The sequence below is a fragment of the Gymnoscopelus microlampas genome (assembly GCF_963454915.1).
Source record: "Gymnoscopelus microlampas genome assembly, chromosome: 16".
Taxonomy (NCBI): domain Eukaryota; kingdom Metazoa; phylum Chordata; class Actinopteri; order Myctophiformes; family Myctophidae; genus Gymnoscopelus; species Gymnoscopelus microlampas.
In genome coordinates this window covers 50,569,781-50,589,194 of record NC_139953.1, presented here as the reverse complement: position 1 = coordinate 50,589,194, position 19,414 = coordinate 50,569,781, and the positions used below count along the sequence as shown (strand labels likewise).

General features: G+C 39.3%; 1 protein-coding gene across 2 annotated transcripts in view; it reads left to right on the top strand.

Annotated features, from left to right (window-relative positions):
• Positions 1-7,216: 7,216 nt before the first annotated feature.
• wdr91 (WD repeat domain 91) overlaps positions 7,217-19,414 on the top strand; it is a 40,653-nt gene continuing 28,455 nt past the window's right edge. For both annotated transcript variants that reach the window (XM_084082638.1, XM_084082639.1), the window contains exons 1-5: positions 7,217-7,358; positions 10,405-10,532; positions 10,928-11,107; positions 13,697-13,904; positions 15,476-15,558. In XM_084082638.1, the coding sequence (XP_083938764.1) occupies positions 10,410-10,532; positions 10,928-11,107; positions 13,697-13,904; positions 15,476-15,558 (594 nt within the window). In that variant the 5' untranslated portion in view covers positions 7,217-7,358; positions 10,405-10,409. The remainder of the gene's footprint in view (positions 7,359-10,404; positions 10,533-10,927; positions 11,108-13,696; positions 13,905-15,475; positions 15,559-19,414) is intronic.

Sequence of the window (19,414 nt, the reverse complement as noted above, 5' to 3'; positions counted from 1 at the left end):
GTCCCTCTAGAGGACACTGTGTGAACTGTCTGATGTCCCTCTAGAGGACACTGTGTGAACTGTCTGATGTCCCTCTAGAGGACACTGTGTGAACTGTCTGATGTCCCTCTAGAGGACACTGTGTGAACTGTCTGATGTCCCTGTAGAGGACACAGGGGCCCCTGTCTACCAGGGGACAGCCTGTCTTTGCGCCAGTCACACTGTTTAAAGGAGACATCCGTTCATTTTTAGTGTTATCTTTGATGTGTGGCAAATCACTCACCAACGAAATGCCCATTGAGTTACTCCACAGATCCCCCTGTCGACCCCCACCGTTGGCATAATAGGAGGCGCGAGCATAGCCCAAACTCACCCATTTTAACAAATGCAAAGTCTGTTTTTTTTCTCCTAGCACTCATTGTGGAGCCCCATGAGACCAAGCTAACCGCTAATAACAGAACGAGCTAACGCTCGTTGCTTGTTTCTCTCCGAACCTGGCAACCTGGTGTTGCCAGGCAGAGAGATAAGCAGCCATTAACTACTAGTTATTCTAGTAGTTATCCACTAACTACTAGTTATTCTAGTAGTTATCCACTAACTACTAGTTATTCTTGTAGTTATCCACTAACTACTAGTTATTCTAGTAGTTATCCACTAACTACTAGTTATTCTAGTAGTTATCCACTAACTACTAGTTATCCTAGTAGTTATCCACTAACTACTAGTTATCCTAGTAGTTATCCACTAACTACTAGTTATCCTAGTAGTTATCCACTAACTACTAGTTATTCTAGTAGTTATCCACTAACTACTAGTTATTCTAGTAGTTATCCACTAACTACTAGTTATTCTAGTAGTTATCCACTAACTACTAGTTATTCTAGTAGTTATCCACTAACTACTAGTTATTCTAGTAGTTATCCACTAACTACTAGTTATCCTAGTAGTTATCCACTAACTACTAGTTATTCTAGTAGTTATCCACTAACTACTAGTTATTCTAGTAGTTATCCACTAACTACTAGTTATTCTTGTAGTTATCCACTAACTACTAGTTATTCTAGTAGTTATCCACTAACTACTAGTTATTCTTGTAGTTATCCACTAACTACTAGTTATTCTTGTAGTTATCCACTAACTACTAGTTATTCTAGTAGTTATCCACTAACTACTAGTTATTCTTGTAGTTATCCACTAACTACTAGTTATTCTAGTAGTTATCCACTAACTACTAGTTATTCTAGTAGTTATCCACTAACTACTAGTTATTCTAGTAGTTATCCACTAACTACTAGTTATTCTTGTAGTTATCCACTAACTACTAGTTATTCTAGTAGTTATCCACTAACTACTAGTTATTCTAGTAGTTATCCACTAACTACTAGTTATTCTAGTAGTTATCCACTAACTACTAGTTATTCTTGTAGTTATCCACTAACTACTAGTTATTCTAGTAGTTATCCACTAACTACTAGTTATTCTAGTAGTTATCCACTAACTACTAGTTATTCTTGTAGTTATCCACTAACTACTAGTTATTCTTGTAGTTATCCACTAACTACTAGTTATTCTAGTAGTTATCCACTAACTACTCAACCCAAGAATAAAATACAGCACATGTACAAGCTCTGAACTTGTAGATCTGCATTTTGCACTGGCAGCGCCATGCTTTCTGTTCCCAGGTTGTTTTTTAGTTGAGATTATTTGGCACATAAAAAACACCTGGAGAAAATAAAACAGACTGGATACAATGTTAATGGATTATGGATACAATGTTAATGGATTATGGATACAATGTTAATGGATTATGGATACAATGTTAATGGATTATGGATACAATGTTAATGGATTATGGATACAATGTTAATGGATTATGGATACAATGTTAATGGATTATGGATACAATGTTAATGGATTATGGATACAATGTTAATGGATTATGGATACAATGTTAATGGATTATGGATACAATGTTAATGGATTATGGATACAATGTTAATGGATTATGGATACAATGTTAATGGATTATGGATACAATGTTAATGGATTATGGATACAATGTTAATGGATTATGGATACAATGGGTTAATGGATTATGGATACAATGTTAATGGATTATGGATACAATGTTAATGGATTATGGATACAATGGGTTAATGGATACAATAACAACAAAGACAAGTAGATGTACAAACCCACAGGGCTCGTTGGGTGGGCCTTCCTTCCTCATGACACTCCTACAAAGAAAGATTATGACAAAACATTAGAGTAGTAGTTAAACATTAGAGTAGTAGTTAAACATTAGAGTAGTAGTTAAACATTAGAGTAGTAGTTAAACATTAGAGTAGTAGTTAAACATTAGAGTAGTAGTTAAACATTAGAGTAGTAGTTAAACATTAGAGTAGTAGTTAAACATTAGAGTAGTAGTTAAACATTAGAGTAGTAGTTAAACATTAGAGTAGTAGTTAAACATTAGAGTAGTAGTTAAACATTAGAGTAGTAGTTAAACATTAGAGTAGTAGTTAAACATTAGAGTAGTAGTTAAACATTAGAGTAGTAGTTAAACATTAGAGTAGTAGTTAAACATTAGAGTAGTAGTTAAACATTAGAGTAGTAGTTAAACATTAGAGTAGTAGTTAAACATTAGAGTAGTAGTTAAACATTAGAGTAGTAGTTAAACATTAGAGTAGTAGTTAAACATTAGAGTAGTAGTTAAACATTAGAGTAGTAGTTAAACATTAGAGTAGTAGTTAAACATTAGAGTAGTAGTTAAACATTAGAGTAGTAGTTAAACATTAGAGTAGTAGTTAAACATTAGAGTAGTAGTTAAACATTAGAGTAGTAGTTAAACATTAGAGTAGTAGTTAAACATTAGAGTAGTAGTTAAACATTAGAGTAGTAGTTAAACATTAGAGTAGTAGTTAAACATTAGAGTAGTAGTTAAACATTAGAGTAGTAGTTAGACCCAAAACATTGTTTTATTCTTTACGTTTTCTTTAAAGGTAAGCCTGCAGCGCGTTGTGGGCTTGTAGGTCTGTTATTCACAGCGTTGTGGGCTTGTAGGTCTGTTATTCACAGCGTTGTGGGCTTGTAGGTCTGTTATTCACAGCGTTGTGGGCTTGTAGGTCTGTTATTCACAGCGCGTTGTGGGCTTGTAGGTCTGTTATTCACAGCGTTGTGGGCTTGTAGGTCTGTTATTCACAGCGTTGTGGGCTTGTAGGTCTGTTATTCACAGCGTTGTGGGCTTGTAGGTCTGTTATTCACAGCGCGTTGTGGGCTTGTAGGTCTGTTATTCACAGTGTTGTGGGCTTGTAGGTCTGTTATTCACAGCGCGTTGTGGGCTTGTAGGTCTGTTATTCACAGTGATGTGGGCTTGTAGGTCTGTTATTCACAGTGATGTGGGCTTGTAGGTCTGTTATTCACAGCGCGTTGTGGGCTTGTAGGTCTGTTATTCACAGTGTTGTGGGCTTGTAGGTCTGTTATTCACAGCGCGTTGTGGGCTTGTAGGTCTGTTATTCACAGTGATGTGGGCTTGTAGGTCTGTTATTCACAGCGCGTTGTGGGCTTGTAGGTCTGTTATTCACAGTGTTGTGGGCTTGTAGGTCTGTTATTCACAGCGCGTTGTGGGCTTGTAGATCTGTTATTCACAGCGCGCCACAGACACTATGGTTTGATCAAGAATGAATCGGCCTTAACCCATTAAGCCCGGGAACGCATCTCTGTCATTTTTAAGATTTCTTTGGCTATTTTTGAAAATGATGTTTGCTATAATATCAGTGGTGCTCCAACTTTTCCATGTGAAGGACCCCAAAAATGATATGTATTTGGCCGTGGACCTCCATCACAAAAGATGTTGTTCCAGGGACCCCCAAAAGCACAGATCGGAGTTACAAATGTTCGCTTTAAAACATATATATATATATATGTATTCAAAGATTTGCACAAAAAAAAAATTTGCACGAAATCTTAAAATGAGAGAGAGAGAGAGAGAGAGAGAGAGAGACTTTTTTTGGAGCCCATAAAGTTTCACAATGATTCTGTAAAGCTTTGTATATAAACTCATGGAAATGTATTTATTATTGTTTTGTTTACATTTGTGTCCATATGAAGGTTTAATGTTTTATAAAACTATGTTTTCCTTTTGATCAGATTCAGTTTGTTGTTCTGTTCAGCCGCCTAGACCCCAAAATAATCCTAATTGAACTATATCTGTATACAGTTATACTGTATGTGTTACTGTACAGTTATACTGTATACAGATATACTGTATGTGTTACTGTACAGTTATACTGTATACAGATATACTGTATGTGTTACTGTACAGTTATACTGTATACAGATATACTGTATGTTTACTGTACAGTTATACTGTATACAGATATACTGTATGTTTACTGTACAGTTATACTGTATACAGATATACTGTATGTTTACTGTACAGTTATACTGTATGTTTACTGTACAGTTTTACTGTATGTTGGTTTGTTTACTGTTCAGAGAGAGAGCAATGTTGCACATTATTAAGAAAATCATCTGGGGACCCTTTGGGTCCCGAACACCAGTTTGAGAACCACCTGGCCTATATAATAACCGTATGGATTCTGTATGGGATTCGACACAAATAAAGAACAAATAAGATCTAAGCTCTTAATGCGTCCAGTCTGTCTTCATGTCTTAATGGCCGATCGTTAAATGTTTTTCATAATAAACGGTTTCTATGTTTCTATGTTTAATATTTTCTTTAACACATCGTAGGATGCATCGTAATGCAACTGAACCTGAACACGTATGGTCAAGTTTTTGTTCACGTTATGATGCAGTTTGAATATAAATATAAACGCTTTGCTTCAAAGACCGTTTGTGATGGACTTCATGGAGCTTTAATAAAAACAATGGTCCCGATTCACTAAGCGATTTACGAGCATATTTTGTACTTACCGGCATTTAAGACAAATCCTACACCTGCCGTCAGATTCATTCATGTTTTTTTGTCTGTGTTTTGAGCGTGAGGTGCGCACATTCTCAAGTCAGCCCCCAGGCTGTCTTACCAGGGATCCCACTGAGCCATAGTCGGCTATTAGACCTCCGTCTAAAACCGGGTTATAATTGGTCTAACAGTGAAAGTTTTTTAGCGGTCTAGACTTAGCCTAGACGTTGATTAGCTGTTTTTTAAGCGTCTGTATATAGACGTCTATATTATAGACGTCATTTCAACGGCTATAATATAGACAGTCTATAAATAGACACTTAAAAACAGCTAATCAACGTCTAGGCTAAGCCTAGACCGCTAAAAAACCTTCACTGTTAGACCAATTATAACCCCGTTTTAGCCTAGCCCTATAGGCGTATTTTAGACGTCTAATAGCCCGAAAAATGCTTAGTTATTCTTCATGCCAAAATCAATTACAACAGTGGCAAACCTCAAATAAAATATGTGTGTGGCCAACTTTTGTCAACAGCATCGGCCAAGCGGGCTGTCTCAGCTAAAGTGTCACTAATAATGAAAATTAAAATAATACATCTTACCATATGATGACAAAACTAGTTTATGAAAGCTGTGTCCAGAAGATCCATTCTCCATTCCGACGTAGGACAGTGATATATTAATCCAAAATTAACTAATTTAATCAAAAAGTAATCAATAAGCTCTGGACTGGTCCATAATCAGATAGCAGCGTTCCACTTGTAGCTATGCCCTGGATTTATTTTCAACATAATCTTTTTACCTGGTAAAAGTGAGCAATGTTAAGTAGAAAAGGCTTTAATATAAGGATAATTCCTATGTTTCCAATGAGAACATGTGAGCAATTAGGGGTTAAGAGTCTTGCTCAGGGACACATTTCATTTCATCGACACATATGCTGACATGGCCTGGAATCGAACCTGGGGCAACCAGGGCCTCTGGCTCCCTAGGCGGGCTCACTAACCACTCAGCTATGGCCACCCCGTGACCCTAATATAAAATATCGTTTTGATGTGTTATTAGTCTATTATTTGCTGGCGGGGTTAAACCTTGTAAACGTTACACATTACGTTCAGCTGATCCATCGTGCAATAGTGGGACTCGCTTCCAGACAGATCAGAACGATGTTCAAGTTCTCTGTCAGTGTCAAGGCAATGCGGCCTCATAGACATCTGTAAGTTTGGACGAGACGTTAAACTCTTTTTGTGAGAAATAAGCAACCATGTCTGTGAAAATAAGCCCAAAAGAAGCTAGCCATATGAGAACTGTAAACCTATATATATACTGTATACATTGAAATGATATACTGTAGTCTATACATTGGAGATAGCCGATCTACAATCCAATCTACAAGCTCACAGCGCTTCATGATGCGATGCGTTGGGAAAGAAATCTTTAAATAAAATGTGGAATATTTGATTTTTTAAACATTCTAACAACACAAATCTGGTACAGGGCTCCAGCTGGCACAACAATACATTTTCTGATGGGGCTTATAGGGATACATAGCCTACATATTAACTAGCGCAGTGGTTCTCAAACTTTTTCATGTCAAGGACCCCCAAATTGACACTTATTAGCCTGTGGACCCCCATTTGAAAAGATATGCCAGGGACCCCCATAAGAGAAGATTTTTACGGCTCTATGCAGTGATTCTCAATCATTTTAATTTCAAGGACCCCCAGTTTGACATGCATTAAGCTACGGACCCCCATTTAATGGCATTTCTATCTCTGGGACCCCAATTCATATTGTAAAATCATTTTAATCTAATCTTTGTGAGTGTGTACAAATGGAACCAAATGGACCCGTTAGGGTCCATTTGGTTCCATTTGTACACTCTCAGAGTCACAGACCCATAAGGGTCCATTTGGTTCCTGTCCATCATTTAGCTGGGGACCCCCTGGAACCCCCTCAAGTACCCCAGGGGGTCCCCGGACCCCACTTTGAGAACCAACGAACTAGCGGACATGGCAACACTGTTCAGCACGGTGACGTTGGATGCTGTTGGATGCAGCCTTCCAGATTAATCATGTCCTACACCTGGTCAGACCCCCCCCTAATAGACGACTATGGCTCAGTGGGCGAACACACCACATGAAGGAGTTATGTGATAGAAGGCTTTACTTTATTACTTTATTTAAATACAGGACATTATTATTGATATATGGTTTAGTTTATGTTCACAGCGCAGAGCTCACTCAGCCCAGGGTCTGACAGAGCGTTAGAAAATAAAGTTTGAATTGAAAATGTAATAATGACATTCCAGGCCAGCAGGGGGCGGTACACTGGAGGAGGAAGAAGACGAAGTAGAAGAAGAAGACATCACATGATGTCACGTGAGCGGCGTAGTGTCACGTGACCGTGGTCTGGAGACGCAGTGAAAACACGGAAGAGATTTTTCTTCTTCTTTATGGTAAAAGATATTAATATTATTATTATCAGCATTGTTTGATTGATTTGTACAGATGCTGATCTACTAACACACCGTTTATTATTGTGTTGTGTTATTGTCGTTGTGTATCTGTGTGTATTGTTGTGTATAACTATAGTTGTCAGACATTAAGCTGATCTACAAACACATTGTAGTTCTTTATAAAGTGTAGGTGTGAAAGAAGGGTCTCAGGCTGCTAGAATAAAAGTGATGATATGATATGAATATGATAATAATATGATAATAATATGAATATGATAATAATGTGATAATAATATGATAATAATATGAATATGATAATAATATGATAATAATATGAATATGATAATAATACTGACCAGGGATCACATTACTGCAGCCATTATGAACAAAGAGAGAGAGAGAGAGAGAGAGAGAGAGAGAGAGAGAGAGAGAGAGAGAGAGAGAGAGAGAGAGAGAGAGAGAGAGAGAGAGAGAGAGAGAGAGAGAGAGAGAGAGAGAGAGAGAGAGAGAGAGAGAGAGAGAGAGAGAGAGAGAGAGAGAGAGAGAGAGTGTAGTGACATCATGTGATCATGGATTCCTTATTCATGGAGGTGAACACATCATTTAGAGAACCACTGCACTTATACGTCTAAATGCTGCATTCATGGGCAGGGGCTCAAGACCCCTTTGATGTGTGTGTGTGTGTGTGTGTGTGTGTGTGTGTGTGTGTGTGTGTGTGTGTGTGTGTGTGTGTGTGTGTGTGTGTGTGTGTGTGAATACAAGAAGACTCACCCCAAGACGAACTCACCCCAACTGAAAAAGGAAAACTCACCCCGGGCGGTAGGAACACTCACCCCAGGACCTGAGAAAACTCACCCCGGAACACTCACCCCGGGGGTAGGAAAACTCACCCCAGAAAAACTCAATGGTGTAAAGTACAGTGAGTTTTTGTTTTGTGGGTGGGTTTAACCTTTCCCCTCTACACCAAGTCTGTATGTTTAAAAAAGGCACATCTACCGGCTTGTGAGCTTTCCTTTTTCACAGAATGCTTTCATAATGAGACACGTTTAATCCATACTGGATTAAATTCTGTCTTTGAAGGTATAGAATTACCAAAATATGTCGTTCAATGATATTTTTGTGTTTAAAATATTGTCATCATTGTCCATGTAGACAGGAGGCAAGATTATATTGATTTCAGCAGAAAAGCCCAAAACTTGTAGAAACACTGCTCTAAATATCAGGTTTACACATAAGCTACAAGTTGCTGTTCACCATAACACAAAGCTCACAAGCCGGTAGATCTACCTTTTTTTAAACCATTTTTCAAAGTTAAAAACCATTGGGGTGAGTTTTCCACAAAGTTGGGGTGAGTCTTCCGGGGTGAGTCTTCTCAGGTCCTTGGGTGAGTGTTCCTACCCCCGAAAATCTTGGGGGTGAGTTTTCCTACCTCTGGGGTGAGTCTTCCGGGGTGAGTTTTCCTACCTCTGGGGTGAGTTGGTTTTGGGGTGAGTCTTCTTGATACCGTGTGTGTGTGTGTGTGTGTGTGTGTGTGTGTCTGACAACATGACACCCAATAAGCTGATCATACATCAGGCTGAATGAACTCCATGTCTGTGGAGAAATACATGATTTATTTCTCCACAGACAGTTCATTCAGCCTGATGTCTTTGTATTTACATTAATGCAGGAAATGTCTATATTTGACCAAAACACAAGCTTTGTAAACAAATGACCATAAAGGAAGGAATAATGTTATTTACTGTGAGATGGTGATGTAAAAATATTATTATTAAGGATTAATGGTTCAGGAGGCGGCGATGGAAACATATTATTAATTATGAATCATAATAATAGTTGATATTATTATTGTTCAGGGGGAAATAATAATAAAACATTAAAATAAAAGTGTGGTCAGTACCGTTAGTATGGTGGTTCTGTTGTAATACCCAGTTTAACCACTTGGTGTCGCACTAGACTCAGGAATATAATGAGACCGTAGGAACCATTCAACTGAACTATTGTTTAATCTGAAGTTTAACATAAAACTATTCATACAATTAATTCATACAATAAGACCCTCTCTCCCCTCTCCATACAGTACATGTGTTCTTCAGTATTATGTTATTATATGAGACCCTGATATGAAGCTCTTCTCATGTGTTTTGTGTAACTTTATCATCTAAAAGTCATGATAAAATAAAACTGAGCACAGAGCTTTGGTTCTTTCTTTAGTTCAGACCTGGATGTCATTCTGCTGCTAGAAGAGAAGGAACTGACATGTGTGACTGTAGTATTTTATTATATATGTATTTATTCCTGTCCTCTCCAGATATCATGGGCTCTTCAGTATGTTGTATTATATATTTATATATATTATATCATATATTTCAGGTATCATGGGCTCTTCAGTATGTTGTATTATATATTTATGTATATTATATCATATATTTCAGGTATCATGGGCTCTTCAGTAGGTTGTATTATATATTTATATATATTATATCATATATTTCAGATATCATGGGCTCTTCAGTATGTTGTATTATATATTTATATATATTATATCATATATTTCAGGTATCATGGGCTCTTCAGTATGTTGTATTATATATTTATGTATATTTCAGGTATCATGGGCTCTTCAGTATGTTGTATTATATATTTATGTATATTTATGTATATTTCAGGTATCATGGGCTCTTCAGTATGTTGTATTATATATTTATGTATATTTATGTATATTTCAGGTATCATGGGCTCTTCAGTATGTTGTATTATATATTTATGTATATTTATGTATATTTCAGGTATCATGGGCTCTTCAGTATGTTGTATTATATAGTTATTATGTATATTATATAATATATTTCAGGTATCATGGGCTCTTCAGTATGTTGTATTATATATTTATGTATATTTATGTATATTTCAGGTATCATGGGCTCTTCAGTATGTTGTATTATATAGTTATGTATATTTATGTATTATATCATATATTTCAGGTATCATAGGCTCTTCAGTATGTTGTATTATATATTTATGTATATTATATCATATATTTCAGGTATCATGGGCTCTTCAGTAGAAAGGACAGATGAGAATGTTCGTGAATACTTGCTCTACAGAGGATTCACCTCAACTCTGAGACATCTGGACTCTGAGATCAAAGTAGACAAAGACAAGGGATTCAGGGTGAGTTTCATGTTAATTACACTTTAATGTTAATTACTCTTTAATGTTAATTACACTTTAATGTCCTTTAATTACACTTTAATGTTAATTTCACTTTAATGTTAATTACACTTTAATGTTAATTACTCTTTAATGTTAATTACACTTTAATGTCATTTAATTACACTTTAATGTCATTTAATTACACTTTAATGTTAATTACACTTTAATGTCATTTAATTACACTTTAATGTTAATTACACTTTAATGTCATTTAATTACACTTTAATGTTAATTACACTTTAATGTTAATTAACCTTTAATGTTATTTAATTACACTTTAATGTTAATTACACTTTAATGTTAATTACTCTCTCTGTCTGTGTGTCTGTCTGTCTGTCTGTCTGTCTGTCCAGGTGGACAAGATGGTGGACCAGCTGCTCAACCTGGTGGCGACCTTTGACCTCGCAGGCCTGCGTGAATACTGGTCGTATCTGGACCGCCGTTTGTTCAGCCGCCTGGAGGACGTTTACCGAAACACCGTCAACAAACTACGAACCAGCTTATACCGATACTATGTAGTTAATACTATACAGGTATATAGATACTATGTAGTTAATACTATACAGGTATATACATACTATGTAGTTAATACTATACAGGTATATAGATACTATGTAGTTAATACTATACAGGTATATACATACTATGTAGTTAATACTATACAGGTATATAGATACTATGTAGTTAATACTATACAGGTATATACATACTATGTAGTTAATACTATACAGGTATATACATACTATGTAGTTAATACTATACAGGTATATAGATACTATGTAGTTAATACTATACAGGTATATACATACTATGTAGTTAATACTATACAGGTATATACATACTATGTAGTTAATACTATACAGGTATATACATACTATGTAGTTAATACTATACAGGTATATACATACTATGTAGTTAATACTATACAGGTATATAGATACTATGTAGTTAATACTATACAGGTATATACATACTATGTAGTTAATACTATACAGGTATATAGATACTATGTAGTTAATACTATACAGGTATATACATACTATGTAGTTAATACTATACAGGTATATACATACTATGTAGTTAATACTATACAGGTATATAGATACTATGTAGTTAATACTATACAGGTATATACATACTATGTAGTTAATACTATACAGGTATATACATACTATGTAGTTAATACTATACAGGTATATACATACTATGTAGTTAATACTATACAGGTATATACATACTATGTAGTTAATACTATACAGGTATATAGATACTATGTAGTTAATACTATACAGGTATATACATACTATGTAGTTAATACTATACAGGTATATACATACTATGTAGTTAATACTATACAGGTATATACATACTATGTAGTTAATACTATACAGGTATATACATACTATGTAGTAAATAAAGAAAATACATCACATGGATGCAACTGGGACGCATCATCAGTGTTGTAGCCTGGGGTCATAGGGTGTTTCGGGTCTCGCAACATACACCCTCGCCCAGGTGACCCAGCCAGGGTTGATCAAGCCCCGACTTACGTCCCAGTAGCACCCACGGTCAGTCCTATAGGGAAAGACAGGGCCACTCAGTCCGCTTCTCCGGAAGTACTCTGCCGGGACTCGGGGAGGCTCTGGCACGTGGAGGGACTAGGCACTGTGGGTTGTCTCCTGGCCGGGCTCCTCCTTCGTCTCACCAGGTCCAGGACCTGAGCGCTGCGCCAGATCAGATGCACCGCCCCGATCCAAACATTTCCTTCTGGCGTGATGGTTCCTTGGGCCGATGCCACTAGATTGGGCCGTCTAATGGTATTAGCTCCGCTTGCGGTACGCTGGAATGGAATGGCCCTCCTAAAGGCCTCACCGCGGGTTTGTTGGGCTTCTTCCTCACGGAAGACACAGCATGGGGCGCTAACCCATACTGCTCCCGGGATGCCGTCTACATTCCGGCTGTCAACAGTCTCTCCTGTGGTCACCAAACTATTCCTGGTTGTCACGTAGTCTATAAATTCCTATGAGCCACTATAAATAGAATAACTAATAAAGAAAATACATCACATGGATGCAACTGGGACGCATCATCAGTGTTGTAGCCTGGGGTCATAGGGTGTTTCGGGTCTCGCAACATACACCCTCGCCCAGGTGACCCAGCCAGGGTTGATCAAGCCCCGACTTACGTCCCAGTAGCACCCACGGTCAGTCCTATAGGGAAAGACAGGGCCACTCAGTCCGCTTCTCCGGAAGTACTCTGCCGGGACTCGGGGAGGCTCTGGCACGTGGAGGGACTAGGCACTGTGGGTTGTCTCCTGGCCGGGCTCCTCCTTCGTCTCACCAGGTCCAGGACCTGAGCGCTGCGCCAGATCAGATGCACCGCCCCGATCCAAACATTTCCTTCTGGCGTGATGGTTCCTTGGGCCGATGCCACTAGATTAGTTAATACTATACAGGTATATAGATACTATGTAGTTAATACTATACAGGTATATAGATACTATGTAGTTAATACTATACAGGTATATAGATACTATGTAGTTAATACTATACAGGTATATACATACTATGTAGTTAATACTATACAGGTATATAGATACTATGTAGTTAATACTATACAGGTATATACATACTATGTAGTCCTCTGAGGGAAAGACAGGGCCTCTCAGTCCACTTCTCCAGAACTACTCTGCCGGGACCGGGGGAGAGGAGAGGCTCTGTGGATGGCCTCCTGGCCGGGCTCCTCCTTCGTCTCACCAGGTCCAGGACCTGAGCGTTGCACCAGACTCCTCCCCCCCCCCCCCCGATCCAAACATTTCATTCTGGTGTGATGGTGTCTTGGGCCGTGGTGGTTCTGCAGGCTCCACTTGCGGCTTGCTTGAATGGCCAGCACTCGGTGCCACACTATGCAATTGTAGATCTGGTATTTTTTGTTGTTGTCATTGCTGTTGTATCCTACTGACTCACAAGCCTGTCTGTCTGTCTGTCTGTCTGTCTGTCTGTCTGTCTGTCTGTCTGTCTGTCTGTCTGCCTGTCTGTCTGTCTGTCTGTCTGTCTGTCTGTCTGTCTGTCTGCCTGTCTGCCTGTCTGTCTGTCTGTCTGTCTGTCTGTCTGTCTGCGCAGAGAGGTTGTCTGGACAAGACCCAGGAGTTCTTCCAGAAACAGGGGGTGGAGTTTCACGGTCAGGCGGAGTGGCGCGATTGGTTCGCTCTGCCCTTCATCCCCGCCCCCGAGCAACACCCCGCCTTCTCGCCCTACTTCTCCCGCCAGTGGGCCGACACCTTCCTGGTGTCGCTGCACAACTTCCTGTCCGTGCTCTTCCAGTGCATGCATATCCTTTTACCCACAATGCACCTGTCCGTGCTCCTGTCAGTGCATGCGTATCCTCTAGAGGTGTAACGATATAGAAACCGCATCGAAAAATCGTTTTGAATCTTCAACGATCTACTATATCGATATGCAAACAGCTACATATCCTATCGTTTGACTTTGTATCGAATCGAATCGTTTTGCAATGCAAATAATCAATTTTATCAATACTAATACTTTTAAGAAGACAAAAGAGAAAGAGGGGTTTATATCCAGTATCCACGTATTTATTTTTCACACAGAATTTCTGGGTAAATAAATAGTTACTATATCGATTTTAAATCATTGAATCGTATCGTATGGTTCTAAATGAACCTGTCCTGTATCTTCATGTATTATCGTATCGTTCTAAAGTATCCTGTATCGTTCATGTATCGTATCGTTCTAAAGTATCCTGTATCGTTCATTATCGTATCGTTCTAAAGTATCCTGTATCGTTCATGTATCGTATCGACTACCAAGTATCGTGATACGTATAGAATGGTTGTTAAAACGTATCGTTACACCCCTAATATCCTCTCACCCACAATGGGTCCAACGTACTTATTATTTAGAAGAGATCAACACGGACAGTTTAAGCCAGGGGTCTTTAACAGGGGCTCCGGGACCCCTAGGGGGTCCTCAGAGTTACTACAGGGGGTCCGCCAAATCTTTGTGATAGGATTAGTTTTTTTTTACATTAACCACTTGAACCCTAGCATCTCTGTTCTGATGAACATTAGCCGGAAATAGCAGATCTACAAGCTCACAAGGCCTCGCGCTGCGAGGCCTTGTGAGCTTGTAGATCTGCTATTTCCGGCAAAGAGGTTTGCTGTCGAGGGTAAAAGAAGCAAATCAAGTACCAAGTATTGAATGTTTAAGTGTTTAAATGTCTGAAATGAACAAAACGTATTAATGTACACAGCACTGATCATAGTCAATGAAGATATCTATGAAATATATGAATACGTTTCGTATGCAATGTATGGGGGTCCCTGCTTTATCTCTGTCAGCTAGGGGGTCCTTGAGCTGAAAACGACCCCTGGTTTAAGTCTTTTATTTATTTAGGTGTAAGTGGAAATAATGAGTGACGTTTTGTCTACCTCAGAGTCATGAGGAATGTCACCAGATCCAAACCTCAGTCATAAAATAACTATTTTTTCCCCCCACTGTAAAAAGTGAAGGAGGTGGGGAGGTTTTAATCAAGGAGATAGAATGGGAGCGGACGGGAGCCATTTTTTTTTGGCTCGGTGAACCATCTGTCCCTTCCTTCTCAGAGGCACTGTGGGTGGTTCCAAAGCTGCGCTAGCCCCCCCCCCCCTTTGTGGAAAAAAAAACAAAAAAACAAAAGATTGAAAACACGTTTTTTTTTTAAGCGCTACTCTTTGATAACACGGTAAATCACGGTTTTGGCACCCAATGTGTTAACAGTTTAAGTTTATATTATTAATAGTTTAAGTTTATATTATTAACAGTTTAAGTTTATATTATTAATAGTTTAAGTTTATATTTTTAATAGTTTTAAGTGTATAATATTAATCTTAACTGAATCACCCCAGCCTGCTCTGTTAAGTTTCGACGCTGAAGTCCAGAGAACCAGCAGCCTCACCGAAGAGAACGAACAGCTCAGACAACTGGTAAGAAGTAGTTAGTGTTGAAGGTGTTTTATATGTTTTATATGTTTTATATGTTTTATATGTATACTGAAAGATAAATAAAATACATAATACTAACGGGAAGTGTTGATAAAATAAATTCAATATTCTGTTTCTGCAGTTATTTGTTACACTTAATATACAGCTTCACACTCCACAGAGCGACTACATGAGACCTTTAAACCTATGTAGTAGCCTATACATTGGATAATCAAAAGGAAATTAAATGCAACACTGCCTTCAGAAGTTCAGCCATACACCAGATATGTATTGTGTATGTATGTTTTGCAGTTTAACATGTCAATGTGCGCAAATGGCTTGAGACAACAGCCCCTCTATTTCCAACGTAGGCAGCACACCATAAAACAATGCAAGAGAATGAGACAAATATACAATAGCGTTAGAAATGTTAAATAACAACATAGGGCATACTGTTTCAAATTAGGCATTTATTAAAAGACTCACAAGATTTGAACCTATATCATTGCAAGCAGCTATTAGCCTATAAATGATTTAATTTGCGGACGATTCTGTCGGGGGGGGGGGGGGGGGGTGCAACGGTGCGTATAAAACAGCGCTCTGTCGCTCTCTCTCTCTCTCTCTCTCCGACTGTACAGTGTACAGTATTTGTACAGTATTTAATTGTAGGCTACAGTAATATAACCACTAAAACTAATCAGGCTAAGAACCCAAACTGAACTACACAATGTGATGTGCTAATCAAATCAACTTTACTTTTCTTTGACATGCACAATTTTGTTTTCAGCACCATGGACAGCAGAACAGAGAGAGCCTGCATGTCAATGATAAGCAATCGATTTGACTGATTCTATATTAATTATTAGCCTACTATGCAACAACAAAACACAACAGTATGGCATGAACAGACCAGTTACAGACCAAACTCCAAACGCAACATATACAAACATACAACATATGTCCTACCTTATTGAATGAGAAGCTGCCGCATCAGTGCGCTTTTCTCAGCGACCAGGTCGATAATACAGTCCTTGTCCAAAGACACGAGCGTCTCTTTCTCAATTGCCATCAACATAAAGTCCTCGAGGTGCTCCTGTGATGCTGTGCTCTTCAGACGTTTTTTTATGAATTTCAATGTTGAAAAGCTTCGCTCACATGCAACTTGAGTCACTGACAGTGTTAAAAGGAACTTGTACCCAAGTCCAATTAGGTGGTATGAACCAGTGAGCAGGTTATAGCGCTGTAGGAAGAAATAGCAACAGGCGGGACACTTTTTACAGGATTTGCAGGTTTTGTTCACAACATCCCATTCTTCGTATGTGCTCTGCTGCTCATCATCTTCATCCTCAATACACATCTGGACCAGATACTCTTTACGCACAGACTCGCTCAACGTGCCCCAGTGGGTAGCCAGGCTGAGTAGTTCAGCCTGCAAGGCCTCGGGAGTGGCTTTATTGTTGTGCCTTATCAGGTTTGCGCTCAGCGTTTTCAGTGCGCCAGCAGGCACACCGTTACATTTCATGTCATCGAATTTCTGGGGGTCAAGCAGGGCAAAATCTGTGTACAATTCTCTGTTTTTAGCAAAACGCCGGGAAAGACTTTCATTGACGGTATCCAAAATGACATTGTGTACTGTAATCTCATACTTCTGATAGGCATCTGCAATGTGTGTATCACCACATAATTCACCTGGCATCTTTTTTTTCGTTTTTGGTCTTTTGCTCGGCAGTGCGTCTTCCACCTCTGCGTCCTCACAATCACACTCATTTAACTGAGCGTTTGCCCACGTCACAAAGTTGTCTGCGGCACTCTTTACCCCTGCAAAGTCCCTTGCGTATTGTTTCACACTCTCTTGTGTGCTTGTCACAAAGCGATGGGCAGTGAGCAAATCCATTCCACTCGTTTGCAAGTACTTGGATAGTGGAGTTGTTGTTTGGAAGACGCGCAGAAACGTCTGGGCAGTGAGGATAGTTTGGTATTTCAGCAGCGCATCTGCATACCCGCTGGCCTTCGCACGCACCGGCGGCTTCATATTAGCTTTATTACTCAGGGCCCTGAGTGTCACTATCAGATCAATGTAAAGACATCCAGCTGGATCCCCAAACTTCCCAAACACCTTTGTAAGCGCAGCATCTTTAGCCCACCATCGCGTTTCACCTATTGGTGACAGGCGCCTGTGCCGTGCGTCTTTGCTCACATCTTCCCATACATTCATTCTTAGGTATGAATCTCGCAGGAAAACAGCAATGTCGTTTAACAAAGAAAAGAGGGATGCACTCTCAAGAACGGAACTAGTAGTGTCCATTAGCACTAAATTCAGTACATGGCTATAACACCAGACGTGTACCTGCGGTGCATCAGATGACAAGAGTGCTGAGAAGCCCCTGTATTCCCCTTGCATGTTAGCCGCTCCGTCTGTGGCATTACCAACACAGTCAGCCACATTAATATCCATTTTCTCTAACACGAGTTTCACCAAATCAACCAAGCCCTGGCCAGTGTTCACCTCGCTATTGACATGTGCTATCATTCGCTCCTGTATTTTTTTTTTCAGTCACATAACGCATTATCACTGAACACTGGTCTTTGGCTTGAATGTCTTGTGAGGTATCAATTTGAATGGAATACATCCCAGCCTTTTTAACCTCAGCAGCAATATCCTCTTTAATGAGACGTCCTATAGCCTCTATGACCGTGTTTATGGTCGTCTTAGAGAGGAGAGTGACCAGTGAACCTCTGCCCTTTGCACCGGAGTCGTGCAGCCTCTTGCTTTTCTCAATACATGAACTGACATGTGTCTGCAAGCATACATCATATTTGCTCAACAAGAGAACGAGTTCTAAAAAAGTTCCATGGTCAGCAGCTTCGTTATCCAAACTGAATGCAGCCTCTAATTTGTCTCCCCTGTAACTGAGCCCACGTTTTCCAATGACTTTAACGATGTCAATAACACGTTCTAAAACCTGTCATCTTTGACGCACCTGCTCTCTGGATATAGACATTTGATTGACATCTATCAGCTCAGATATATTTCCTCTGTTGGCCCTTAAAAGGTAGGCATATGCAGCATCTCTATGAGGGGCAAGTATCTCATGCTCCGCTATGCGTTGGTGAATATGTCTCCAATCTCTCATTCCCAGAGTGAAGGGGTTGCCATGTTTGGAGAAGGCCAAGCACACAGAGCAGTATAATGTGTGTGATTTATCACAGTAAGTTAACCACGATCGCCATGTCCCATTGCTGCAATTAAAGACATTCTTTACTGTACTGTTGGTGGTTGTTTGAAATGGATGATACTTAAAATATAAATCCAAATCAACTGATTTTGGCCGTGCAAAATAGTTAAATGCAGTCTCCTCCAGCTCACTACCAGCCCCCCCCTCATCATCGACATCAGCAACAACATTACCGGCTCCATTGTCCACCTCCACAGCAGCCGCATTATTATTATTATCCAGTGCTGACTCCTCCTCCTCTGAGTCTGGGACATTAATGCACTGTCCAGCACCGGGTTCTGCCAGAATAAGATCCACGACCACATCTTTGGTAGCAGCGGTGCTAGTGCTAGCAGCACTGACAGCAGCACTATGGACCGACTCCTCGCAGTTGCTGCCACCGGCGACAGCCGCGACATTAACATGCTTGTCAACAGACTGGGCAAACAGCTTCGTTATTTTTAGACATTTCGCCCCATCAGCCTCCAGACATTTTCGTTTTTTTTCTCTTACTTTCGCCGCACCACCCTTTTCTTTCTTTTTTTGTTTTCTTTCCATTTTTTCACCTGCTGACAGTACAATCCACCTGCTTGCATTCTATCAACAACATATTCCCGCCCGGCGTTTTTGAAGTGGTTTACGTC